This window comes from Opisthocomus hoazin, chromosome 2, assembly GCF_030867145.1.
Source record: "Opisthocomus hoazin isolate bOpiHoa1 chromosome 2, bOpiHoa1.hap1, whole genome shotgun sequence".
Lineage (NCBI taxonomy): Eukaryota > Metazoa > Chordata > Aves > Opisthocomiformes > Opisthocomidae > Opisthocomus > Opisthocomus hoazin.
Genome location: NC_134415.1, coordinates 6,290,054 through 6,316,522, shown reverse-complemented (window position 1 = coordinate 6,316,522; position 26,469 = coordinate 6,290,054). Strand labels below are relative to the sequence as shown.

The 26,469-nt window shown below is 42.8% G+C and overlaps 1 protein-coding gene across 3 annotated transcripts; it reads right to left on the bottom strand.

Moving 5' to 3' along the window:
* On the bottom strand, positions 1-26,469 carry TSNAX (translin associated factor X). Of its 3 annotated transcripts, none has more exons than XM_075412174.1 (6): positions 26,430-26,469; positions 24,581-24,688; positions 20,667-20,781; positions 19,054-19,184; positions 3,710-3,837; positions 1-2,077 (listed from the first exon to the last, which is right to left on the bottom strand). In XM_075412174.1, the coding sequence occupies exons 1-6, from the start codon at positions 26,443-26,445 to the stop codon at positions 1,703-1,705; spliced, it is 873 nt and encodes a 290-aa protein (XP_075268289.1). In that variant the 5' UTR covers positions 26,446-26,469; the 3' UTR covers positions 1-1,702. The 3 variants fall into 3 exon arrangements, with proteins under 3 accessions (XP_075268289.1, XP_075268290.1, XP_075268291.1); XM_075412175.1 differs by lacking the exon at positions 26,430-26,469 and adding an exon at positions 26,034-26,412; XM_075412176.1 differs by lacking the exon at positions 26,430-26,469 and adding an exon at positions 26,181-26,412.

Sequence of the window (26,469 nt, the reverse complement as noted above, 5' to 3'; positions counted from 1 at the left end):
TTGTTTTGTCATCTGACTCCTTTGCGTTTCTTTAATTCAAGAGGATCACATGAAGTTTCCATCCTAACTGGTTTTTAGACTTCACAGAATATATCAGAGAGAAAAGAGGTTCAGGATTAGAAAGTGGCCCTCCAAGTCTGAATACAGGAATGGAGTGAAATTTCCAAGTCAGGTCCTGCACAGTGGGAAACTCACACCGTTATCTACCGCTGGGACCGACAGGCAAAAGGACCAACGTACAGGCAGTGACTGCTTTTCAGAATTTATTGTAAAAAATAGTATTAAACAATAGGAAAAAAGCCACTCCTTTTTCAACCCACCACATACTGCTTTATGTGGAAACAATGGAAAAATGTGACAGAAATGTATGTACCCATTCCTATCCATATATCAGATAATCCCAGCTACTCAGGACATGCTCATGGGAAAAATATTGGCAGTATCACAGCATATGGAAGTGGAAATAAAAAACATGCAGTATTTTCAATTGCAGTTGGGAGGCCTGTTTCCTGGAGTCTAAAGATCATGTTGTTTTATCTGTTTTCCTTTAGCATAATGTACATTATCAGACTCTCATAACTTCAGACACCAGCAGAAAGCCCTGATTTTTTGCCAATGGTGACATACCCACCTCAAAGATAAATGTGGAAGTCGGAATGTCTGCCTTATTTCTGTCTGCAATTTCCTTTCCATAGGAACATGCACATGATATAGTTCCTGCTAACAGATATTTAAAGCTTGGCTAGCCCTTTTTCACTTGTACCAGTTCAACCCCGCTGGAGGTCCTCAGGGCAGCACAAACAATGGAGAACAGACTTCCAACACCACACCACGTTTGTTTTGGCCAAAAACTGCTTATCCTAACGCCAGATTGTTTATGTTAAACATACTTGGTAGGTCTTCTGCTTTTGTCTACAAACAGAAACATGTCAGATTCTGCATTAAACTGTGTTACAGAAAATGTAAACCAATACATTTCACAATTTTTTTTTCACGGATTGTCTAGCTCATGACAAAACTGTGAAGCACCAGTGTTAACTTGAACAGAGCTCAACTTAAACAGAGCCCCAAAATAGTAAGTGCACATCTGGTGTAATTAACTTCAATACCAATTGGTGAAAAGTTGACTTAGCTTCAGTTTCATGCTCAAAAGCATTAATCAGAAAAAACGTAAATTACATGGCACCCTTGAGACCACCCCAGTTCCAAGTCAGGGGACGAACTTACACATACATAGGTGCATTGTTTCAGGTATGGCGTGAGTATAGAACCCAAATACTCAAAAAACAGGAGTCACCAGAAACCTACGGATAATGCTAAATAACAGTACCTAACCGCTTCTGTTTTTCCCCCACTGCTGTGCTTGCTGAAAACTGCTCACAGCAACCCCGCCAGTCTGAGGTGACTCACAACTGACAGTCGCTGTGTAGAGCGCAGTGGAAATTTTGGTCGTTCTGAAAGAAGATACAATGGAGCGATACAGGAATTTCCATACCAGGAGGACAAAGTCAAACATTTGTTCTCTTGCACATCATAAGAAGTATTTTTGGTTACAAATTACCACTGCAAACAATCTTTTCATGGATAAAACTAAAAATGTCTCTACCTAAAAACCTTTGAAAAGGGTCAAAACCCCACAAACCATAACTAAAAAGCTCTCCCTAAGACCTCTTTCCTTACGAGTTGCGACACTCTCCTCATTTTAAGAAAGACCCTCCTCTTGGTCAATCAATTCTGTTTTGGTCGAGAACACATCCGCCAGCATGTGCTTTGGGATTTCAGATCCCCGTACTTTTAACGTGTAGCAGGCATTCTCTACTTTTGCCAGACTCTGTTTCAAGGTATACAGCTTCTTAGATACTTCGTAAGGTCCAGTGTTGCCAATGAAAGTAAACCCGTCGTAAATCTGCCGTAAGAACTGGCTCAGTTCGAAAGGCGTGTCGATGTCGCCATTGCCAACGCTGCTGATGCACAGCCGCATCAGCTCGCCGGTCAGATCGGCCACTCCCAGCAGGTAATCTACAGGTGTTACCTTCAGGCTCCAAGTGTGTGGCAGTTTGTCGTGGGAATTGGAGGTCTGAGGACAGAACAGAACAAAGTCCAGTACAGAGAACGATGAAACACCAGTCTGTAATAGTTCAAATGCACACTAACTTATCTAACATAACTGGTAATGAAAAACATTCCAGAAAATCAAATTGCATGGCACTTCTACACAGTCTGATAATCTCCTCCCAGCATACCAGAAGGTATGAGAGCATCATTTCTGCTTGAGATGCGATTTCCATTCAAGCAAGCATGAGAAACGTACCCTGCTTGTAAACAGAATTATCACATCTTTGTACCAACATTTATTTGCAGTCGCTTTTTTCTTTTTTGCCGCAAGATCTCAGCCTAACAGATTTAAATTTTCCCTAAATGGTCTGCCCAAAGCTACCAAAGCAATCAAGAGTTTGCATTATGAAAACAAACCACATCATTTCGTAACAGTATCTTGAATTTCCAAATATATTTTCTACAAGAAGCTGACAGGTATAGTTCTCAGATCCATTTTATATCAACCAAACTCATTAAAATAGCTTAAAAAATACTTCATGAAGAAAACTTATCACAAAGCTACAGGTTTGCTCCTATATCTGTTTCCAATACTTTTTATTGCCAAAATATTGGTAACTTGTGAGACAATACAGTTTTCTTTCTGTTACCTTGTTCCCAGAACATGCTGTCCACCCAAATTCACAAACCTGGTCACAGGCGTGACTGCAGGGGTTAAGAGCTTCACAATGTGTTAAAACAAGCGTGCCACAATGGGCTTACCTCCGGTAGGAACAAATGAACTTAAGCTAAAAACTTGGCTTCTTTGCAAATATCTCACCAAGGGAATACAGAAAGAATAAAAAGTGCTTTACGGCAGAATGTCTTCACCAGCAGCAGACTGGGGAATTCATCTACAGCAGCAGTGCTGTGCGTTACTGGACACTGCAGGTGCACTTCTGGACACTACTACAAAAGTGCCTTTTGCCCCCTGTAAACAATCAGACTGTACCCAGGTTACGGTGGTCGGTGGCAGTAGTTTCTCCCTGTGCAAAAAGTTCTATTTAGAGCAAAGCAGGAGTATGGGCAAGTCAAAAACCAGCAGATACGGTGTATTAGGGCTAAGGTATGATGGGGCACGAGCTTGTCCTCTGACGGGAGGCGTCAAGATCAGCTCCAGGAAAGTCACAAATGACCCAGCTAAGACATACGCAGTGCATTTTTAGAGAAGCTGACGGCTGTCCCTCCTGTGACTAGTTCAGGAAGATGGCATTCACGGAGTTCATCCTGCCTTGGATTCACTTGCCTCTCCCACCTTTGGGGACATCACTGAACACCAGCAGGACTCACCGGCAACCCCAGCCATTAAAAATCCCTCCTCTGCATCTGCTTGTAGTATTTCGCTATCCTGGATCCTTCCCCCTACCAGAAGGGGTTCAGTTTGCTCTGAATAAAAAGGATGTGAAATTCATAAACTTGTATCCCACAGATTTAGTTTACTACTTGTCAGAATAAAAAGCATGTTTTGAACACGTGAGTCAAAGCCCACATGGCTATCTAATACCATTCCCCTAACTGGCCTTATTTAATCAGATGCCAAAAACGTGACTAAGCCTACTCACTGCATTTCCATCCCAGAAAGATCTTTGTCACATGAGAAAAGAAAAACTTTTACCGTGTTTGTTGTTTCTTCTCTGTCTTCTGCTGTAAATATTAGTTGTTTGTTGATCTCTTCGACACTAATCAAAGATCGTGTTTTGATAAAATATTGAAATGAGACTGCCTCAACATATTCTTGAAGTCCTGCAAAAATAGCAGAAGAATAAAGCTAATGATTCAAACCTTCCAGCAACGATCCATGCTCAAAATTATTTATTTTTTTTAGAAATCTTTGAAGTGAGACTATTTTAAGATTACTAGCAAAAAGTGAAAACTAAGATAATCCAGAAATAGCACTGAAACATAATTTAACATAGCATGCTTCTGAAGTACAAAAACCAGACCAAGAACACAGCAGATAAACATTTTCAAGTTTTTACTCCAACTGCATTTTTCATTCAGAATCTTTGGTAGCACCAGTACGAACCATCACGTTACTGTCAGAAACATTCTGAACAGCAGCTCCCCATAACGTCCCTCAGGGGTCCGTACGGGGACCAGCGCTGTTTAACGAGTGTTTCATCAACGACAGTGGGATCAAGAGCACCCTCTGCAAGATCTGCAGATGGCACCAAGCTGAGTGGTGCGGCTGACAGGCTGGAGGGAAGGGATGCCATCCAGAGGGGCCTGGCCAAGCTTGAGAAGTGGGTACATGGGAACCTCATGAGGTTCAACAAGGCCAAGTGCAGGGTTCTGCACATGGGTCGGGGTAACCCCCACTATCAACACAGGCTGGGGGATGAAGGGATGGAGAGCAGCCCTCCAGAGAAGGACTTGGGGGTGCTGGGGGATGAGAAGCTGGCCATGACCCAGCAGAGTGTGCTGGCAGCCCAGCAGGCCAACCGTGCCCTAGGCTGCATCCCCAGCAGCATGGGCACAGGGCGAGGGAGGGGATTCTGCCCCTCTGCCCCGCTCTGCTGAGACCCCCCTGGGAGTCCTGCATCCAGCTCTGGAGCCCTCAGCACAGGACAGAGCTGGAGCTGTGGGAGCAGGGCCAGAGGAGGCCCCAGCAATGATCCGAGGGCTGGAACCCCTCTGCTGGGAGGAAAGGCTGGGAGAGCTGGGGCTGTTCAGCCTGGGGAAGGGAAGGCTGCGGGGAGGCCTTACTGTGACCCTTCAGTACTTAAAGGGGGCCTATAGGAAAGATGGTAATGGCTTTAAACTAAAAAAGGGTAGATTTAGACCAGCTATAAGGAAGAAATATTTTACAATGAGGGTGGTGAAACCCTGGCCCAGGTTGCCCAGAGGTGGTCGATGCCCCATCCCTGGAAACATTCCAGGCCAGGTTGGACGGAGCTCTGAGCAACCTGACCCAGGTGAAGATGTCCCTGCTCACTGCACGGGTGTTGGGCTGGATGGCCTCTGAAGGTCCCTTCCAACCCAAAGCATTCTATGATTCTATGATAATGGAGCTTTTAAAATACGCGTTTGTATGCTGAAGAGCAGAGATTACTATTTCACAGTTCACAAAGACACAGGACACAATCAGAGAAAAAGTCTGCAGATAAACCAAAAGCAAGAAAGGCAGCTCACCTACCAAAAAAAACACATATACAGAAGTTTCCTTTGTTTCATCTTATTAGCAACAGTTGATACTTGTTTAAAACTGAATCTCCCACTTCTCTGTTTTGCGGGAATTAGTGAACAGGCTCCTTAAAACACGCAGGTTAGGTGAAATTTATCTTCAGGAGAAAGCATCTGTTGTTACAATCTCTGCAGCCCAAAAAACCAAACCCCCAAAAATCAAGCAGACAGGGCTGTGATGTCCAACGAGAGGAGTGTACTGAACAGCAGCTCTGTCCGAAAGAACTCACCCTCTAAAAAAAAGGCATGCAGGGGGACAAAAGGAGTCGGCGTTCTGGCAAGGAAACAAAAGATGGGCTAACAAATGTAGCTTCTACCAGATCGCTATGCCATCTGCAGCCACCTGCGACAATCACCTCTCGCTACCTACTTAGCAGATGGTGAGTCTCTGTATGCATTATAGCAAAGGTGAGATCTGAGAAGGAGCTTGAATGCTCAGGCAGTGATTTCACAGGTTCTGTCAGTTTTTCCTTACGTGCAGAGAGAAGATCTGGGGAAATCCGGTGGGAAAAGTTCATGAGCAAAGAGCTGAAGCTGGCACGGGTGGTAGAAGAAAAGCAGAAACAAACCTGGAACAAACAGCCATGGCAGAATTAAGCTACAAAAAGTTTTGAAGACAAAATCGATGCACGTGTGTATCTGACCTACGGATGGAGGAAGCACCAAAGGCAGACGTTAAAGGAAGATGACAGAGAGGGCTCTCGCAGAGCCACTCTGAGCCATTGTGGAGGGATGGTTTCACTTCAAGGGAAGCAAAGAGGTGACACTGCCGTATCACACGGCAAGAGGACCAGGATTAGATGATAGTTTTACCAGTGAGTAAAGTGAAAAAATGTGGAGGTACTCACAGGTACCAGAAGTAGAATCCTGGTTCCACTGGAATAATCTTAAAACCCTCAACTGGCCTCTACAGGGCCAGAACCTCAGCCTATGCAGATACGCAGGAAGAAGCAAATTTAGACTTCATCTGGAACAAAGAAAAAGTCTAAATCAAAAAGAAGAGAGCAGAGATTTGAAAAATAGATGAGGGTGGAAATACCCCCGAAAAACTAGAGGTAAGGTCAAGAGAAAATTAAATTGTAGAAGGCTTTCCACGCTACAGTCACAACAGTGTGATGAGTAACCCGCATTTATTCCTTTTAAATATGTATTTGCAAGGTGAGTGGAGGCAGTTCCGCCTGCACCCTTCATGCTTCGGCACAGCAGCAGTGGGAAAGGCAGAGTAAACATCCAGCAACCGCAGCCACACGGAGCGTTGCTGTTCACAAATTAGAACACACAATCAGGGAGCTGCAAGGCCAATTAAATACAGTAAATTAATCAGCTGAATTCAGGTAAAGCATTCTGGGCACAAGCAATAGAAGAATACTAGATAAAAGCTACTCAGCATCTTCTAAGATAAATAACTTCAGAAGCTGCAGAGGGGTAGATTTCACCACCCATTCTTTTCCTGACTTACCCTCTGACGCAACACGGTCAGGAATTCATTACAAAATTTTGGCTTTTTCTGTGGATAAGCTGTAAACTACCAGATACAGCACTACTCAACACGACAACATCTGTGAGAATCTCTCTCTGCTATCTGCGGAGAAGGCTATCACCTATGAAGAATCCACTTGCCATCTTCCCAAGTTCTCAGGGAGATCAAATCAGCTCTCAAACTTTTCAGTAGTGTTTTCTCCATCAACCATAACTTCCAGTTTCAGCTCACTCCACTTTACTGCTGCTCCACACACGTTTTGTTCTTTTCCAGGATAAGTGTTTGGCTCCTCCATTCATTTATTTTTCCGTATTTTTTATATAGGCATTGTTATATGCACACATACACACACACTTCTGCTTCCTCCCACCCCAGCTGACGTGTTCCACTCTTCTCCTCGCTCCTTCTGTTGAATGCCACCACGTGAATGTTGCACGCACAGTCTCATTTGCCATTTACTGTCACCTTTTCACAGCTAGGGAATCTATCTCTCCCTATTGACAAACAAGCCTTACAAAACCTCATTAAAGCTGTTACCATTACAAACAGACTGGTAACAAATCCTGGTTACAACTACTTTGCAAAAAAAAAAAACCCAACATATTTAACTTTTTTTTTTTTTTTTCCCTTTTTAAAATCCTTCCTCCAGAAGTAGCTACAGCATGACACTTCAGTGACCCAAGACCTTGAGAGAAGGTGTTTCCATGTGCAGGTAGAAGGATGTTTAAACATGTTATGTTTTAGCCTAATGGTAGGACATCCGCTTTTTTCAGCAAATAATCCCCAAGGTGAAAAACACCATCCCATTTCACTACACCATCCAACAATATCTTTCCCTTTATGCTCTTGTTTTGGATTTATTCCAACATTGGCTTATTTCTGGATTGGGCTGCCAGCAATGGAATAGTTTGTAAGACTGCCTTTTATGTAATTTTTTTTTCTAGTACACAGACTGAAAATCCCAATTAAAAGTACTGTATTATTTCTACTAGCACCTCTTAAAATTACAGATGTGAGGTAACAAAATGCTTAAGTATTTTGATATTTTATTACGTTTACTCTATACAAATGGCTTGTACTAGTGACAAGTTACAGTAACGCAGTATAACAGCATCTTTCTACATTTTGAAAGTTTATTTTCTGTGTAAGCACTAGAAAGTTACACTGAGGTATCTTCTGAGCACCTACGATCTACAATTTTGTGCCTGAAAGTCTGTGCATTTTTTTATCAGCTATATCAGCTAATATTCAAGACATCTATCCTTATCTACATATGCAAGCTCTGAGAAGGAACTGTTAAGCAGCTTCTCTAATAAGAAACTCAGCAAGGTATCAGATTTCTTCAAAAAAACAAGTCATTCGAGCACTTAATCCAAGAGTCAAATGAATGTGTAAGAGGTAGGAAAAGACAGTTCGACTTAAAAGAATGAGTAAAGAATACAAGTTCCTTAATTGCAAGAGTCAGGCTAGGGCAAATCTAATTCCACCCAAAACGTACAAGCATGCATGCATGGAAGTTTTAACCCAGAATGACAGATTAAGCAAGAGCTGAAAGTATCCTCCTAAAATTTTGTTTACTTCATTTCCTCCTTTAAATACCCGTTCACCAGTTAAAAAATGGGTTAAAATGGATTTCATGCCTCAGTTCTTAAGGTCAGCAATGCCAATGCTACGCGCCCTCTTTCCAAATAAGCTGCTTCTCTCCCTGTTTCTTCTCAAACTCATTTTCCTTCTATCCCTTCGGCCTCTTCCCTTCCTCTGTATCTTTTTGCTCTCGGAGCAGCCTGTGCTGATGGTTTGGATGCAAGCAGGCGACAGCCTGTGTTCTCTCACCCAGCTCCTCCCCTGACCTCTGCAGCAGGAATCACACGCCAAGAGCAGCCACTAGAAAGATGGTAGGAAAATAAACACAGCAAGTTTCTTCCAGGATCGCTGTATGAAGGGTGGGGCACATTATTTACAGGGCGAGTCATCTGAAACTACCCACTTGCAAATTCATCACAAAATGAAAACAGCACAGCCACAGATCTATCTTATCAACATGTTTAGGCTGGCAAGTAACACTCTTGTTAAAAAAAAATAAATTCAAAAAAACCCACAAACCTGAAAAACCCCACACAACCCATAAAAAAACGGAGTGATATTATTGTGGAAATCCCAAACAGAGAAAAGCCAAAGTTAAACTGGAGAGCCATTATTACTAAGCTCTGCAGAACATGGGGAGGATGGTAAAGAACCCGCTTCTGCAAGCATATGGATCAGTGAAGGGGAGTACTGGTGAAATAAGCAAATAATTAACGAGGTACATCAACTGAAACAAGTACAAGCAACAAATTCAATACTATTAATACACAAATTAAATCATTCTGCTTCAAAATCAGCATCCTATTAAGATGAAACCGACAATTCACACCTCAGTCTTTTCCATTTCAGTTCGCTGCAGACCTGGCAATGACTCCTTAGATTCACAGGTCTCTTTCCACTTGCAAGTGTTAAAAACTTCAGTAATTAAACTAAAACTGAGGCTGTGAAACAATCCAGCTGCTTTGCTGATTGTGAGCGTGAAGTCAAAGGTCAATTTTACAACAGTACACCGAAAGAGCATAAAGCCAGGGATCCTGAGAGCCGTGCGTGCTCTGGACATCCTGCTCTGAGAACGGCTTTAAAGAGCAACTCCACTCAGGGATGGATTTCATAAAATGGGACTAACTAACAAATACAAATAAAAGCGCTAGAACAAATGTCCATAAAAGCTTGCAAATTTGGGGGAAAAAGTTTCTATTCCCTGAATAATACTTCGAAAGCTGAGTCATTATGGCAGGTATGGCTATGAGCAGTCTTTGAATTTTTAAAGGAACTGGGGAACGCAAAATCACAGCTAAGTCCACATCCACATAAACAAACTGCTCCATTTTATCAATCCTGTTTCAAAATTACTTTAGTAATCAGTGCAAACCCAGATGTGAATATTTGTCAGAAAAACTTACTTGAAATAACCTTGGACCATTACTAATGGAATATAAACGAAGAATGTACATCACATCTAGTAGTGATTTGTCTAAACTGGTTTACTATTATAGCAACAATTAAATTTATGCAAATTTATTGTATGGAGCCCTGAATGCTTTGTTGATGAGTCAACTGCTACTTGACACATCTATGACTACCAAGAAGTTCTGTTCCCTTCACATTGCATGCCTTCAAGTGTTTTATTTCAGATACTAAAGTGTTAATATTGTTTGCACTTCGTTTAAAGTTGACTACACATCAGCTATAGGGAAAAGCTAATCCCAAAATGAGTCTGTTTGCTCAGTAACTACAGAAACGAATATAGGTTCCCTATTTAATAGGCACAGGTGCCTGTGAGAGTTGAATTGTTTCCCCAAACAGGCACAAAAACCCCGTGGAGAACTGCAAAGAGTATTTTAGTCTCTCATTGCAGAGACCAGTTAAATCGAGCCTTTTTGTTGTTGTTATTAGCAAAATATCTACCTATGACAAATGGCAGGTGTTTTGCAGATGACTCATGGTGGATCAGAAATTCACAAGCTGTCATTTTGCTCCTATTTGAAGACCTGAGGGATGTACCATGGCTACTTCTGTAACCAAGGTTTTTGTTCTGAAGGGTGGGGGGTTTTCTGTAGCAGCCAATATTCTACAGGAGTTCTTAATAAAAAAAACAAAAAAAAACCAAAAAAAAACCCCAAACTATTCCTGTGACAAGTAGTTTCCTGATCTCTCTGGCTCCCCAGTTCAAGAAAGATGAGGAGCTACTGGAGAGAGTCCAGCGGAGGGCTACGAGGATGATGAGGGGACTGGAGCATCTCTCCTACGAGGAGAGGCTGAGGGAGCTGGGCTTGTTCAGCCTGAAGAAGAGAAGGCTGAGAGGGGACCTTCTAAATGCCTATAAATATCTCAAGGGTGGGTGTCAGGAGGATGGGGCCAGACTCTTTTCAGTGGTGCCCAGTGACAGGACAAGGGGCAACGGGCACAAACTGAAGCAGAGGAAGTTCCAGCTGAACACGAGGAAGAACTTCTTCACTCTGAGGGTGACGGAGCCCTGGCCCAGGCTGCCCAGGGAGGTTGTGGAGTCTCCTTCTCTGGAGATACTCAAGACCCGCCTGGACACGGTCCTGTGCAGCCTGCTGTAGGTGACCCTGCTTTGGCAGGAGGGTTGGACTAGATGACCCACAGAGGTCCCTTCCAACCTCTACCATTCTGTGATTCTGTGACTACCTCCAATTGTCTTGATAATTGATACAGAGTTTTAAAAGTCATTCAGTTAGATGGTAAATTTTACACTAGCAAGGGCAAGCGTTCAAGATGCCAACAAAAGGAAGCTCTGACTCCGCCAGGAAGTTCAGTGATCAGAGAGGGAAGAGCACCTAACACAACACAGCTTCTGCAGTTCAAACCCCAGTGAAAGTTCTCCTCAAGACAATGTTGCTTCCATACAACAGCCCCAACTCACTAGCACGTCAGAAGTACCAACGGTGGCCATTTATCCTCCTAAATACAGATCTAGTGAGATGGTAACAAATCACCACGCACCAACCCCTATTCTCACCTCGTGTCTGCAAAACAAAAGCCTAATCACAATGTGCTGTGCTAGTTGTTCCCTGGAATGGAGTTCCTCTATGACACATTCTCCTGTGTGATTTCAAACAAACAAACAAAAAAGGTTCATAGATTTTTCTTGGTCTTCTCTCGTGTTCCACCTGCACCTGGTTCCTGTAAAGGCTTCAGAGCTCTGGTCTCTGAACGTCTGATGTTAACAGCTGCAGGGTCAAAAAAAAAATTCCCGAGCCAGAGCACAAGGGCTCTGCCATTTGCTAGCTATGAAACTGAATTAGAAGATAATAAACGTCACTGGATTCAGATTGTCACGTAAATAAGTGCAGTGGCTGCCGTAACAGTACTGCAGGACCTTAGGACCGTTAGGTTCAAGTTAGAAGTAGGAAAGGACGATCTTTGTTTGGCCCGATCCACCGCACACATCTTTAAAAGACTGCATATAGCTTCTCTTACGGACTTTGCTTCTCTTAGGCTGCCCTCAATGGCTCCGGCTGAATTTACAGCTTACGCCAAACAAAATGGCTCATTCAGGGACCAGCTGATAATCAACGCCCGCATCGGGCATGCCCTGTTTGGTCAGGTCCAAATTCACATTCATTTTCCCAGTTTCGTTTTAAGTTTTTGCCCAAGAACATACAAACCCTGCAGCAGAAAGTAAAAAGTGAGAGGCTCTGCAGCTGCTGATTTGTTACTTTCCCTGGAAGAACCCAGAAAAAAGGCATGAACCAGAAATAATCAAAGGGCAGTAAAATGCAACAACCTGAAGGTATCAAGGTTCAAATAAGCAGCTTGCAGACTGAGGAAAATCAGTTTGACAAAGTTTGTTGGCACACTTGGAATTGTGAGAACATCAGAGAAAGACAGAAAGTAACAAAACAGAGAAACAAAGAAATTGACAAATTTAGATTGGATAAATATTAGCTTATTCCCTGCAAATTCCATTAATTTTCCAGTACAATCAGGAAACTTTGTTTCCATTTCTGGCATTTTACCTCTCACCCACAACAGCAAAGAGATGAACTTGAATTCTTCAGTTACATCCTGTTCCTGTGTTATTATGATTTCCCACCATCTTGCAGAAACCTGATTGCTTCCTTCATGGACAGCTTTCCTTTCAAGTTTTAGGTGTATTCACGTTTTTTGTCCTGGGTGAGACATTTACAATTAATGATACCTTCCTCACGCAGTAAAAAGCTCTTCCTTTGTTTCGCCAGCCTATGACTAAATATGCCACCTATTTTTATTACAATTGTTCAACTTTCTTAAGAAGAAAAAAATGTCCTACTTCTATACTGTTCCTGATGTGCAGAATAGTTCTTTACCTTAGTATTATTTCAGAAATACATAGGTGTTTACAAATACAAAGATAGCTAGCACAGCTCGAGTATGAGATGTTCTTTCCATACTAGGAGTAAAAAAGTTAAGACAAAAAAAACAAGTAACACAGAAATCTACTTGGATAGGTCCTTTAGTTTGTGCTCTAATCTGAATCCTTCATACAATATGAAAAAAAACCAGTATTATTTAAATAATCAGTAATCTAAATCTGGCCTGCTTGGAGGGATCCCACTCATCTCCATAGCATTTCTTACAGCATCATGTCTGGTGGTCCTACGTACTGCAGTTGAAAAAAATGGTATTCTAGCACAAGTACAGTATTTTCTTTTTATCCACTTCACTGATTTTGTCCCATCCAGCAGCGCAGTTGGCTGCAGTACGACTCACGCCTAACGTGACTCTAAACGGCGTACGGCAGGAGACAGAAATAAGCTCCCTTATACCATTCTCTCGAACAAAAATAGCGCCTGCACAAGATAAATTATGTGTTAGACTGCGTCAATGCTGAACTTTTACACAGAATTTCCCACATCAGCAGCAGCAGAAGCAGTTGCAGAGCAATAGTTTTGACAAGGTGCTGACATTTTACAGCCTCGTCATCTAATCCTGTCGAGAGCAAGTGCAGACATGATAAAGAGCTAATGAGCTGCTCCGTGCACGCCACGCCACTCACCGCTGCTCGCAGCACAGGCGCACGGCGAACGGAAAGGTCAGCCAGCAACAGAATCACAGAATGGTAGGGGTTGGCAGGGACCTCTGCGGGTCATCTAGTCCTGCCGAAGCAGGGTTACCTACAGTAGGCTGTAGAGGACCTTGTCCAGGCGACAATCTGCTCACATCTGCCATCATCGCTCCGTGCCGCGCTACCGAAGAAGCCCCAGAAGAATTACGGGCTCCTCTTCCGTATTTTGTCTTAGGCACAGGCTGCCAGCTGTGAAGATAACACCACACCTATACTTGCTCCTCGCAGAATTTAACGACTTCACTGTAAAAACATCAATGTGTAGTTAAAACTATCAGTCCGAGAGGTTCTTCAGTCAAGCTGCCCTATGGCAAATAGTTAAACTCCTCAAAAGCCTCACAATTCTCTCACACGCCCTTACTGTTAAGGGACACAAAACCTGAGTAACTCTTTCAACAGCTAGAGATTTCATTTAACAAAATGATGTTAAACAGGTACTCCACTCAGTCCCCCACAACGCCATGCTACCAAGCAACTCTTCGCTTCCCTCTGCATTACACAAGTTTTGCATTTATGCAGAGCAGATTTTGAACACATTTAGAAAAATTCCATAAATCCTAACACTGTGCAGAGCACCCTCTTCTCTTGTCTTTAAGGCTCGTACAGGTCTTCCCTGTACACTACTGGTATTTTCCTTAGTACTCTAGAGTTAGTATACATAGAAACATCCAAACACACATATATACATATATAAAATCTTAAAAAATGTCTTCCTCCCCTTTATAAATTCCTACAACCTTTTTCAGTCCTTTTCTTGCACGGTGTCTCACAGCAATTTTAAAGAAACAGTACACGTTTCCTCACAGGATATATAAGGTACACACTGCAAAGTGGGGCAAAGGAGCAGGAATTCTATATTACAAATAGTAAAGCTTTAAAAATATCAACAAAGCAGAACATTCTAACATAACAAATGTAGAGCTCTACATTAAAAAAAGACTTCATTATTTCAGTATCTCTTTGTTTGCTTGTTTAATCATCCCCTGGGACGGTCTGTACTGTTAAGAAACGTGTAGAAAACAGTCATCAGTTTTTGTTGTTGTTCAATTAGTGCTATACTCAGTGTTTGAGCTCATGCGAGTGTCCTTTGGGGAAACGTCCTGCGTGCCATTAGCACTATTCTTAATGAGGGAAAGCACGAAACTCCTTTAGTGCTCTGCCAGAATTGTTTTATCTTCGAGTCAAAAGAACAACTGCTTGGAGTAACCCCAAAAAAAGCATTTAACAATTACAAGTGGCAAACAATATTCCCAAGCGTTATACTCCTAGCACTCTTCTATTTATAGGCTAACGGTTATTATACTGAATAAAATATGTATTAGGCGGCTTTATTATGCAGACAGTCATGAATCCCCAGTTCAGGCTGCTACGATGGTTTCCATTACAAGCCCAGTTTTGATCCGTTTTACTCTTTCTGCGAGAGGTAGGGTGGGGAACAGGAGGATGTTTCATGTTTGGTTTCAAGACAAAGGAGAATATTTTTAGGAAGTTTGAGGTTAATTGGACATGCTGCTATTGAGATATGGGACATAGGCGTTTCTTTATTCTTTTCTGAAGCAAAAAAGCAGTTTAATGGCAATGTTTTTGTTCATAAAAGGCTTTTTAACTAGTTGTCCAGAAATTCTTTAAAATACAAAATCAGGACTGAAAACCAGGTGAAAGGAAGGTCAAGACTTGCAGCTCTAGGAAATACACCCACACAAAAGATCTAGCACTTCTCCTAGCTACATTTATTTTCAAAAAGGCACGCAAGCTTTTTCCACTGCGAAAATAGCAAAGCAGCAATTAAAGAACACTAGACTTCAAAACAAAACTAAAAGCAACATTCTTAACTCTGATCGCTGTTTCCCTCCCAATTACAGCTCCTCATAAACAGTGGGGGGGGGGGGGGAATACAGCACTCCCCCTCACAGTCGCTCTTCATCTAACTGCCCCCTCACTCTTCGCATCTCTAGGTTTTGTATCGGAGCTTCATAATGCTGACACCAAGCATCCTCCCATCTCTGACACCTCCTTGATCCTAGCCTCAGCACGATCAACGTCTCCAAGTCTTGAAGCCTGCACATTCCTTTTTTTGCCATCCCAACGACTGACTGGAAAGCGCAGGATTTAACGAACAAGGTAAGAGTAAAGCTCTGGCTAAAAGTTTGCATTTCATACTTGTTATACACAGCAGCTCATTTAAGCAATGCCTAAAAGCACTCCCTGTCCTCTCGGTGACGCGTCGATCCTACCACGCGCCCTTACAAACCATGCGCAGTGGACACCAGCTGGCACAAACTCCCCGCACAGAGCAGCATCACGTAGAAGAGCTAGGACTCAAGCAGACGCTGTGGATGACCTACAGAAATGGCATGAAGGCAACTTATTTCGGTTGGATTTTATATACAGTCTTCTTAATGAGGCAAGAACTACCTAATTACAGAAACCACGGGGAGATCTCAGGGCCAGGCAGTACCAGACAACTGATGAGATTCCACAGACTTGCCATTTGCTCATGTCACCTGAAGAGAGGAAAAACGTAAAAGCAGAGCCATTTTCAGTTTTCAATCCAGAAATGCAATGGGGGACTGTGTATTTCTATCTTTTAGTTTTCTTTAGCATTTGTTTGAGGCTGCACACCTGATCGCTGGAAAGATGGGCAGCAGAGTCCGCTTCCCCTCCCCCTTATTAGTTAATGTCCTAACACCTCTTTGCCGTCCTTTCTTTTTATCTAGAGAGGTCAGTAAGATTCATTCTCTTGTTACCTTAAGACTGTAGTAAGAATATTCTTTAATTCTATGACAATCTCACTCCAAGACCCCTGCAAATGTTAGGGATGTGCTGTTGTATACAGAACTGTGTACGGGTGTGGGCCCGACAATTTAAGAAGGATGTGAAGGTCCCTGAATGCATCCAAGGAGGGCAACACAGCTGGTGGAAGGGCTGGAAGGCACGTCCTGGGAGGAGCAGCTGAGGGCTCTGGGCTTGTCTAGCTTGGAGGAGGCCGAGGGGCGACCTCATTGCTCTGCCCAGAATCCTGAGGAGGGGGCGTGGGGAGGGAGGTGCTGAGCTCTCCTCCCTGGTACCCAGGGACAGGATGCGTGGGAATGGCTCAAAGCTGCGTCCATCAGGGAGGTTTGGACTTGACATGAGGAAACACTTCCTTACTGAGAGGGTGGTCGGACACTGGATCAGGCTTCCTAGAGAGGTGGTCGATGCCCCAAGCCTGTCCCTGTTTAAGAGACATTTGGGCAATGCCCTTAACAACCCGCTTTGACTTGGTCAGTCCCAAACTGGTCAGGCAGTTGGACTAGATGATCGTTGTAGGTGCCTTCCAACTGAAACAGCCTAGTCTACTCTAAGAGATTTGCAGCTGTGGTGGCACTGAGTTACCACAGCCATGCAGCAGGCCTCTAACTTCCTCTGCTAAAGGTCTACAGTAATTTGGGCTGCTCTACAATGGACAAATGCATCCTACTCACTTTGAGAGGCTGAGATTTAAAATGCTGGGGAAGAGGTTTAGAAATGCTGAACTGTTTCTGATAACATATTTCCAGTTGTTTTCTAAAGAGTTTATTCACATCCATTTTGATATTAACAGATACTTTTATGCAAGTCAGAAATCAATTACGCAGGAGAATCAGCGTAGCTGCCTCTGTAGGAGTATTTACTGAATACACAAAGCAAACCTGAACAGAATTTTTTTCATTAATTTCTTTATTTTCAGGTTGCTATGGCTAGCTTAAGTTTACATATCTTTCATATGAAAAAAAACTTTAACTTTTCAGGTTGGAAAAGATGTATTCTTTAAACACCCAAACTGGTAATTTATTTTATTCAGAGGGGAGAAGCTGGAAGTAGGAACCTAGTGCCAGGTTTGCTCACTCGCTTTATAAGGCATTGGTACACAGAGGAGTTATTGCGTGATAAGTTTCCATATGTCTGCTATGTAGGCATACTCTGTCACGTCTGAGATGAACGCAAGCTAATTCCAGGCAAGCTGCCCCTCAGTAAAAGCAGAGGTAGGTAGGCCTTTTTGAATTTACAGGCACAAAGCCACGTACTAAGAAAACGGAGACAATTCAGGTGAAGCAGCTGATGCTGGGTAACTGGTTACACCATCACAATTTTGCTCACAGGGCAAGGCTGATAGTTCGTATCACGAGGTCTCACAAAAATTCACGAGGTAGCAGACCTCAGATGCTGTTGTTTTAGAGACAGCATTATAGGACTCACACGGGACCACAAACTTCAGGGGATTATTCAGACAAGGTTTACAAGCCTCAATGAAGCTTTCAAAAATTTTTGTTCACAAAACTGAATGCAAGGATTTTCAGCTTTATCAGCAGTTCTTAAAATGAAAATCCAAACACATTTTCAGCATTTCGAAATACTCGTAATATACCTGGGCTAATATTGTTCACAGTTTGAGGTCATCTGTAGTATCGGAGTTTTGAATTATCTCTTTCTTTTCATTGCCTCCGTACAGTACTAAGCTATAAACAGCAGCAAGACGCACACAGATTCTAAGTAGCTTTTCTGAGAATAATTACTTACATTTAGTTTGAACAACCCAATGCACCACAGGTAATAAGGCTGTGGAACTGAAGTAGAGCCACTGACGACTAGCATGGCAAGCTCCTTCTGGTTCAAAAGTGCCAAACTGAGCTTTCATGTAAGAGCTGTCTCACTCTGAACAAACTTAAGTTTGTGTAAGACATCAGCACAAGTCAACCTGCGCACCGTTTGTCTTGTAAATTACAGAGATGTATTTGCTGCTAGTTTATCAAATCAATCCTATGGACATTTTTAAACAATTAAATCATTCAAGGCAAATCTTCAGCTCTCCTCAGCTGAAGAAGTCTTGCCTGAACAAGGAAAGATATGCAGGATTCCAGTGTGTTTAAAACAAGATTGATAAACACAAGACACTTTTATACCATGACTAAGACGTCAAAGAAGCAGTTACATATTTTACAGATACGTTGCCACAAACAAGGCATAACAATTTTAGGTAAGATTCAGACTGTCAGCAAAGAAATATGATGTGACAGCGAGAGTCATGAAAGCACTAGGACTCAGTACCTCACGGATGGTAGTAAAGACTGCTATCTACAGCGACGAGCAGAAAAAAATGCGATTGAAACAGATATGAATGGATTTAATGCTTGTAGCAGAGAGAGAAACACATTCCGAGTCTTTAGAAGAAAGAAAACGCTAATCTAAGGATTTTAATTAATGAACTTTATCAACTCAAAATGGGATAATTTCGTATTCGTTGCTCCCATTCTCCTCCAAACATTATAACTCTTCAGGTGGGGTAAATGCGTGTGTCACACACAGTCCTCTCAGCCAGAGAAGACCAGCCGGCACATTCATGAAAACTACTCCCAGCTCATAGGTCAGGGTCCAAATTTTTCCAGTTGCTGTCTCCCATTTACATCTCTATTTCACTGCAATGATAAGAAGACTGTAGGGCAACAGCCTCTCCAGTACGAGAGCTAACTTTGCTAACAGCAAAGGTTAATCTGAGTCCTAATTTATAACCATAGAGATGTGCCAAATTCAGACCCGTGGCATGAAGAGGAACCACTGGTACACAAAGACAAACGAAGCTTTGTGCAAAATCGCGTACTTTCCCCATTTTAAAATAATTTACCTGGCGATATAGCCCTATGGAACTGATACATGTCTTCTCCAATCAGCTCTTGTGCAACCTGCTTAATCTTCCGTCTGACAGCATCCAGCTTGACTTCAGATTCATTGATTATTTCTTCCCCATTGGGAGCACTGCAATCATAAAACAGAAACTGAAAGAGCAGCTTTCAGAACATGAGCAAACAGTTAAAAAAATTACACATTTTCCTTTATTAACCAATACATTTTCAATGGCTTCAGGAAAAAGCAAAGCTGGTATCGGAATAAGAAACAGTTTGACTTTCAGATTCTGAAATTCTGTAGATTCTTACCATGAAAATAATCAACCAGCCAAACAGCTTTGGTAGCATGATGTTTATTCCAGACTGGAATTTTAATTATTGCTCAAGAACAATGAGAAACACGTGCAAAGGCTTCAAAAAAGCATTCCAGAAAACTAGCAGTATTTACAGAAGTCCTTCAGCCTCGGGGGGAAGGGAACAATGAACGAATATTTTGCAATACATTACAAAATACAAATACATGATCTACTTCTACATGTGATTTTTTTTTTTAGAAAGTAATTATGGACTATGCTGTTCAGGAACAGCTGAAATATCTGATTCACAACCACAATACATGCTTAGCATTTTAAGTTTAGTTTATCTAATTTCCTTTAACCTTCCCCCTCCCTCAAATAAGCTATATGGTATATTAGTTTACAATCTATTTGAGGAACTACTGGTAGACTGCTCTCAAGAAAACATTTAAAAGCAAACAGATTTCTGAAAGAAAAGCCACAATAATAGCACAAAGCAAAGGAGAAGGAAATAAAAATACAGCATGGAAAGCTTCCACTCTCACAAAAACAGGAATATCTTACAAAACAGGAATCTAAAATTTGGAGTAAAGAGGAGGTTTTTTGTTGTTGTTCTTTCCTCTGCCAGTTCCCAGCATATCTAGCCCCTGCAGTGGGAGTAGCTATTTACAGTCAAGGCTGTAGCAGTTACTAGAATTGTCACAACGCCACACTGCAGAAGAAGACCAGGTTAAAAAGATAATTCCTATTTATAACTGTTACTACTATGGTAACTATAAATAGTTACTACCACAGCAGAAATGCATCGATAGGTGACAAAAAATAAATATGGGAAGGGGAACGCTGTTCTAACTGTAACACGCAGGACGCGTGTCTGACACATACAGTAAACAGCTTCCACAACACGCTACGCAAAGCTTCAGATTTTCCTGTTGTTATTCTAGTTTGTCTGTGGCTTCCAAAGGTTGCTTGGAGTAGCAGCAGTGGGGAAGTAGCAGCAGCGGCAGGAGGCTTCCTCCTAGCCTGGAGGAAGGGTGCACTCTCTTCTCGACGGAAAGCTCCCACCTGTTGTTACACCCTGCTACTCTGATCCTATTTAATGCGCCATTAAAACCAGCTGAGGAACCTGAACGGGCATCTTTCAGTTCTCTGACTGGAGCGTGCATTCATTAGCTACATCCACCCTCAAGGATGTTTATGGGAAGTTAATTAAATTCCTCTCATCAGAACATTGCAGCTATTTATCACAAATACAGAGAAGACTGCACGGCAGCTTCTAGGTTTCTGCGAACACTTTCACACTCTGTGTGACTCACCTGGTAAACCTGTGGAGCAGAAATATCGTTCTTTTGCTTTCGATAGTGATATCACGACTGAGCTTCACAAGCCGTTCATATTTATCGTGCCTGGTGTCAAGCTCCAGCTGAAATGCTGTGGAGTCAATCATTACAGCAAGAAGCATGGTTACTACACGTATACAGCGTCGGGGAAGAGCAGAGAGCCCGTGCTGCCGTAACTGCTGGGAGGGCTGGGGCCCACCAGCGTTCGCCCCGGGGTGGGGCACGGCTGCGGAGACCCCCATGGCCTGTCAGGGCTGTTGTGCAGCACTGCAGCCGGTGCTTGGCACGCAGCTCGCCACTCAGCAAAGGCACAAAATCGTTTCTGAAATGACACATGGCAACTCCTGCGGGGCAGGTATGGGCTGAGCAGTGCACCCAGTGCACACCTAAGTGTGATTCTGGCACTTCAAATGCAGCTTGCTCTGAAAACCTCTTTGAGGCACCAACCTGTATCTTTATAGAATCATAGCAGCACAGAATGGTTTGGGTTGGAAGGGACCTTAAAGATCATCTGGTTCCAACCCCCCTGCCATCAGCAGGGACATCTTCCACCAGACCAGGTTGCTCAGAGCTCCATCCAACCTGGCCTTGAACCCTGCCAGGGAGGGGGCAGCCACAGCTTCTCTGGACAACCTGGGCCAGGGCCTCACCACCCTCATGGGGAAGAATTTCTTCCGAATATCTCATCTAAATCTGCCCTCTTTTAGTTTACAGCCGTTCCCCATTGTCCTATCACTACACACCCTTGTGAAAAGCCCCTCTCCATCCTTCCTGTAGGCCCCTTCAAGTACTGGCAGCTGCTCTAAGGTCACCCCGGAGCCTTCTCTTCTCCAGGCTGAACAGTAACGTTTAGGCAACAACGTGTCTATTAAACTTCAGTCTGGAGCAGCAAAAATCCATCGTTAATACTACTTTTGTTTAGTAAGTCAGGTTTAAATATATGTCAACTCTGATGATGCTTTAAGGCAGCCCAAACAATTTTAAGGTAAAATACTTGTTTGAAGTAGTAAAATCTATTCTGCAATACCGCTGTTCAGGAAACTGACTTAAAATTTCACCCAAATTCAGCAAGACTAATTAAAAAAATAAAACCCTAGAATCATTAGTAAGAATCACCAGTCTCTAAAACAAAACAAACAAACAAACAAAAAAAGTGGCATTTGACTAAGGCACAGACACTGTTAAAAATGCACCAGTTAGTAAAAAGAAAGGTTCCATTTCACATCCCAACTAGACTTGGCGAAAAGTCAAGTAGTTTAATATCCCTAAGAACTAGAATTATTAAAGCAAAGTGAGATCAATTACTTAAAAAAAGATTTCTGACTTACTGATGTAAATTCTCTCTAACTACAAGGAACACAGCAAAGAAAGGATGTGTATCTGGTTATCACAGTCAAACATTATGAATGTTTCACAGATACCATTAACATTTTATAGACCATTATTCCACTAAATAAACCATTAATAGAACTGTAACGCATTTCCTGCGTGACTGACTGAGGTGTTAAAGCGTCCATGCAAGACGATGGTGAAAATGAGCTACGGGGTTACATTTTCAAAGGGTCTGGCAAACGAATATCCTTTGGAAAAGTGTGGCAGTTTGCTGGCAAGCAAAGTTTAGATGAAGCTACAAAAGTAACCGTATTTCTCATCGCCTTGATAAAAACTTGGTTCCTCTTATTTTGCTCTGCTCTCCCTAATCTTCTTCTGAAATTCTAAAATAAGTCACAAACGCTCCTACTGATCTTTTAAATCTTTCACAAGTCTGACTGGCGTGCCTTTTCCAAATTCTGAGAGTCAAGTCCACCACTGAATTATCGTCACGAAGAAATTTCCCCTCACATCAGAGTGACGGGGACTTGCAGGAGGGTGGCTGGTACTTTCCTTCGTAGGATGCCATATATGACATTTCCAATGACCATTTACCAGTTTCATCTACCAGGAAGGAAATTCACTATTCTGAAGATCTACAATATCAGCAATGCCGCTGATCTCTTCTGGACAGTTGTAGCTTTTAGACTTTTACGTTAGATTTTAAACCTGTTAGGGACTACTAGGAAGTGTTTTGTGACCTGAAGTAAAGCACAGACAAATACAGTAATCTTTAGGCTAACAGGATGCACGAAAACCTGCTGTACTGTTGCGTAAAACTGCAAAGGATTAGAACTTAGGGGATTCTCCAGGCTCACACATCGAGACCACAAAGCCCTTTCCTCCACACATTCCACTTTAATGTCTAATCTATCACTGAAAGCAGAGACTCAGACTCTATTGATTTTGGTGGTGCAGAATCAGACCACTAAAAATAACACTCCATAAATCTGAACTTTACAAACCACAATACTATCCACTCTCTGTATCACTGAGCTGTCACGTCTAAAATGTATTAAGCAAGAAAAGATGTAACTGAATACTTCTTGGGTTTTGATTAATTATTATTATAGAAGACAGTTTCTCATTAATTTTTTAGAAGTCTTTGGTGCCAACAGGTAACTACATCAATTCAATCACAACATTTTTCCAAAGAGATGAAAAAGAGCAAAAGGTGTATAACCATTTAATTTCACACATTAAGTTGTTTAGTTTCAGGCAACACACACAGAAATGGCGCAGAACTCCAGTTCACCTCCTACAGCTTGCTCAACTGCAAGCCACCTGGAGCACACCTTTTCTCAACGCTTGTGCCTGACACGGACACAAAGACCACCAGCGTCTCCACCTAGGGCTTATAAGCTCTAGTGCAATACAAAGAGTGGATCTTTGAAAAGCTGAATAAACCACGTTCCTTACGGCCTTTCTGAAATTAACCAAACACTGCTTACTGGAGCTTACAGGAAAAGAGGGAAACACAGGTTCTTTTGAATTTGAATTAATGGCAGCCTTATGATAAACTGACATGCTTAAGAGTAAAAAATTAAAGTTGACTATAGTTGCACTACTCAATTCAAGCGCAAGTGTAGGTATATTATTCAATATAAAAGTTCAGGGGTCAAAGTTAATCATCTGCCAAGCTGACTTACACAGAAAAAAACCCAAATATCTGTTTTAAAGAAAGCAAGGAAATTACAACGTTGAAGGGACCATCTATAACAGCCATCCAGCTCTTACTTCTTCACCCTCCTTAGCTTCATAAAAAATAGGGGGGGTGGTGACAATTTTACACCAAGCATTTATCTGTTCCCTGCATCACATCTCCTTCCTTCTTCTGTCAAGGCTTCTCATTTCTGAAGCTCAACTTTGCCTTGTTAGGGCTTGTCTAATGAGAAAGTTCAACTAAATTTACTGGAGTTTAAATCAGGTTTTGTGCAAAGCCCTATAGAAACAATTTGGTTGGAGAGAAGTTTACACTTGCTTATTTAAAGAAACTGAAACATAAGCTAATTTTAAAAAGGCACTCAAACTGAAACAAGTGTCTACATACGAGCCTCTATTAGTTAAGCTAAACTCTCATTTTTAAAAAGTGCATGCATAAACACCTTGCAAATCAATGCATCCAGTTTTACGTTAAAATAGCTCATGCACTGGAGCTAAGGCCACCAGCTAAGAGCCTTCTCAGTCTCCCCAAAGGCAGCCATCTCCTCCTCCTGTCCCCATGGCTCAGATTTTGCGTCACACCTCTGCCAGATCTTGCAGTTCTCTGCCTCCAAAGGGCCCGTTCGCGGGTCAGATGAAAAAGGGAGAGTCGGGGGGGGAGCTACGTGAAATCCCACCGCCGGGACTCTACTGCGCACAACGCAAAACACCAGGCTCTAGATGTCTGCAGCAGGAGTCCAACTAGTTTCAAGTTTCTCCCCCCAAGAAAATGGTTTATTCCATCACTAAATACTAGCGATTTCCTAGCAATTTCTACACCAGGCTTTTATCATCGGGCTTTCCAGATGCTTACTTACATTTAAAAGATGTCATCAAAGCTGACGATGGATTGACATTCTCTTTTTCCTCTCTTCTTTGACCATGTGGAAAATTGTCATGCTTTCGTTTTCTGAACCCACCCGATCCTATTAATAGAAGATACACACAAAAAAATATATTTAAAAATAAAGCAGTTTTGCCAGAGCATAAGAGTGCTCTCTTCAGAGCATTCCAAACTATATCCATATTTTACGGGATAGAAGAAGGTAATGGGATGAACCTTATTACCGACTGACATCATCTTCACGTTAGCTTGCTACTTCTGCCACCACATTCCTAGTGAAAATTAGAAAAAATCCTACCAATTTCAATGGATGAGCGTGGTAGGATCTTAAGTCTGTCTTTTTTTTTTTTTGCATAATGTCTTCACACCCTTTTACGTTTTTTTTTTTCTGGAAGTGAATGGCTGCACTGAAATCCCTGTGTGAGCAATGGCCTGCACGATTAGACCTTTAGACATTTTTTCTTCCCTCTCACTTTTTTTTTAAAAAAATATTTTGAATATTTAACTTGACAGGAGTCATTAAAACCGCAAGTTTTTCATTACTCTTCATTATTTATGTCATGGGTCTTCAGTAATCAGAAAGGCACAGTTTCAGTAGACTGCCATTATCCAGGTAAGCAGGTTTATCCCACACAGCATCTTCCGTCCGTACACTCTGCCCATTAACCCGTTTCTTCTCTTTTCACCCCGATACAGCTGTTCCCTTCAACTGGCCTTCCTCAGCCTCCCTTTTCCAACTCTCACCCAGAACTCATCTCTTTCGGATTGTGTTTTTGCTACTGATTTACACTTTGTACTGTTTCTTCCTTTCGTCCTTCCTTCACCCAGGACCGACCATCATGTCATTCGTGTTTTAACCACTCCTCCCTCTCGCCGCCTCCTTGTTGTGACAGCTGAACACTTTGTGTTCCTGAGAGAGGCCAAGAATTTGGCAAACTCTTACATATGAGCACACCTTTTTGAATCCATGGAGTTTCCTTACAAGAACAAAAGGAAGCTACTTAAAAGTTACAGACGAACACTGGATTTTAAAATGTTTCCGTTCAATTGTTTATCATCCCAAACCAAAACCAGAAGTGGGCGCAGCTACTTTCTAAAAAGGGAAACCAAAAACCGTATTTTTCCTTCTTTTCTGTTAGGACACGAGTTCAGGGTTTTGTTTTTCCTGCACCAGCTGAGAATGCTACCAACACAACCCCTGAAACAGCGCAGAGAATTCAACGCTCCACAGCATCCCGAAAAGTTGGGAACACCGTAATGACCCACAGGAACAAACAGGCCCTCCTTGAAGGGACGGGGGGAGAGGAACGGGGAGAGGAGAAGGGGAACGGGCAGAGGAGGAGGGGAACGGGCAGAGGAGAGGTTCTGCTGGATAACCAGCAAGTAGAAAACCAGCAAACCACAGGCCGCAATAACAGTAACCTCGCCTTAGTTTACGCAGAATCAGCAGTAAAGCCAGAAGGCAGCTCCCTCTCTGCAGAGGCTGCTTTCTGGCCGAAGGGAGCTCTGCCCGGCTGCCTCGGCTACGCCACCGCGGGCCCGAGGCGAGCGCGGCGTTACTCGCAGTTAGTTACCGCTACGAGCGCTTTACACAGCCGGCACCCGGCCGCAGCGACCGCTTTTCCACCACAGAAGGGCGAAGGCTCCCGGACGGAGCAGGGCCGGGCTCTCCCGGTGCCGGGCCAGAGCTCACGGACGCGGCCCAAGGGAACCGGAGCCTCACGACGGAGCCTCCCGCCTCACCCCCCGCCTCCTGCCGCCTCAGGGAGCTGAACCGGGCGCCGGGGGAGGAGGAGAGGTACCCGCCCCGCCGCCGCCATCACCTTCCCTGCCGCTCATCCCGCCACCGAGCCAGGCCGCGTC

What these genes read in the sequence shown, in the direction of transcription:
- TSNAX (XM_075412174.1), bottom strand. An exon ending in TTTGATGACATCTTTTAAAT is followed by an intron (nt 20,782 to 24,580) that starts GTAAGTAAGCAT and finishes TTGACTCCACAG; the next exon opens with CATTTCAGCTGGAGCTTGAC. An exon ending in GAGAAGAAACAACAAACACG is followed by an intron (nt 2,078 to 3,709) that starts GTAAAAGTTTTT and finishes TTCTGTCCTCAG; the next exon opens with ACCTCCAATTCCCACGACAA.